Source organism: Otolemur garnettii, unplaced genomic scaffold (assembly GCF_000181295.1).
Source record: "Otolemur garnettii isolate 467f Iridium unplaced genomic scaffold, OtoGar3 scaffold00172, whole genome shotgun sequence".
NCBI classification, from domain to species: Eukaryota; Metazoa; Chordata; class Mammalia; order Primates; family Galagidae; genus Otolemur; species Otolemur garnettii.
Window position 1 is genome coordinate 2,433,478 of NW_003852567.1, and position 1,769 is coordinate 2,435,246.

A 1,769-nucleotide genomic window follows, 5' to 3' on the forward strand; every position below is an offset into this window, starting at 1 on the left:
TTGGAGGCTGCTGTGAGCTGTGATGCCACAGCACTCTACCCAGGGGGACAGCTTGAGGCTCTGTCTCAAAAAAAAGATGCAAACGTTAATATAAACATAACCATCTTGACGATGAGCAATAAAAATGTAAAGTTGCTGCCTTTAACTAGAATATACACAGGATATTACAGAACTTTACCCCAAATTTTAAGTATCAGAGACTGCTCAAAGTACAAAATCATAAATACTTCTCTGTGCCTACAGCTTAACTATTAAAGTATACTGAGATATATAGGCTTTTTTAAAACATTGATCTAAAAAAATAAATCTTGAGAGAAATTTATAATAGATGTCTCTTACCTCATAAATGTTGGGGTGCCACATTTTGGTCAAGAATCTGAAGGTAGGTGGTGAATACGGGTAGTCAATAGGAAATTTAATATGCGCCTGGAAAGAAAAAAAATGAAACACTGATCAACGAGACTACAACCTACTCGTCTAATAATTCACTCTAAGTCAAACTTTAGAAAAATGAAGCTTCTTTTTTTTTTTTTTTTTGAGACAGTCTCACTTTGTCAAGAGTACTATGGCATCATAGCTCACAGCAACCTCAAACTCTTGGGCTCACGCGATTCTCTTACCATAGCGTGTTGAGACTACAGGTGCCCACCACAATGCCCGGCTATTTTTAGAGACAGGGTCAGGGTCTTGCTCTTGCTCAGGCTGGTCTCGACCTCATGAGGTCAGGCAATCTACCTGCCTCAGCCTCCCAGAGTGCTAGGATTACAGGCGTGAGCCACTTTACCCGGTGAAGCTCCTTTCCATAGGGAAGACTCTTGAGACTTAAATAGCTCGTATACACTTTGTTATACCCTGTGCCAGTGTTACTAGCATGTTCTTATAGCTCGATTCAATCATTTATAAAAGGGTAGGAGGCTGTATCAAAGCAACAAATACATATATTTTCTGACACATACACTCAACATACTCTCTCTGATAAATAACCAATACACATTCTCACACTTTCTCAATTTTTTATACACATAATTTTTAATTTAACTCACATGAGACAAAAACAGCACTGTGTATAGATATAATTTATTTTTATAACAAAGAAATTTAATATAACCTTGTACAAAATACAAAAGGAAAATGTTTGGGGGGTGGCACCTGTAGCTCAGTGGGTAGGGCACTGGCCACATACACCCAGGCTGGAGGGTTCAAACCCAGCCCAGGCCAGCTAAACAATGACAACTGCAACAAAAAATAGCTAGGCATTGTGGCAAGTGCCTATAGTCCCAGCTACTTGGGAGGCTGAGGCAAGACAATCACTTAAGCCCAGGACTTTGAGGTTTCTGTGAGCTATGATGTCACAGCACCCTACAGAGGGCAACACAGTGAGACTGTCTCTTAAAAAAAAAAAAGTCTTTGCTTTTTCTTCACATAATTTAACCATCAACCTATCCCTCAAAAATAAATGCTAATATTGCTTATTTCCTTATAAAACTACTGTTAAAAAGCTAAACATACTATATTTATTATAGTATATTTATTATACTGCTTTTTCTACCCATATGTGAAAACATCTTCTCATATATTCTCTACATGTGTAATGGTTATTATCTGTATAATATTCTATCGTATGTATATAGAGATGAACCATTTTTTTAAACTTTCCTGTTTTGGGCTACTTGGAATGTTTTTTCACTGTTTTGCTGTTATAAATATCCCTTCAGTGAATATCCTTGATAGTATCCCATGCGCCCAGTATGAAAAAAATCCAGAGGCTC

The 1,769-nt window shown here is 37.5% G+C and overlaps 1 protein-coding gene across 1 annotated transcript in view; it reads right to left on the bottom strand.

The window, feature by feature from the left end:
- UBE2R2 (ubiquitin conjugating enzyme E2 R2) overlaps nucleotides 1-1,769 on the bottom strand; it is a 109,755-nt gene that overhangs the window by 34,299 nt on the left and 73,687 nt on the right. Inside the window, exon 2 of the mRNA XM_003800281.2 lies at nucleotides 340-426. Coding sequence (XP_003800329.1) covers nucleotides 340-426 — 87 coding nt within the window. The remainder of the gene's footprint in view (nucleotides 1-339; nucleotides 427-1,769) is intronic.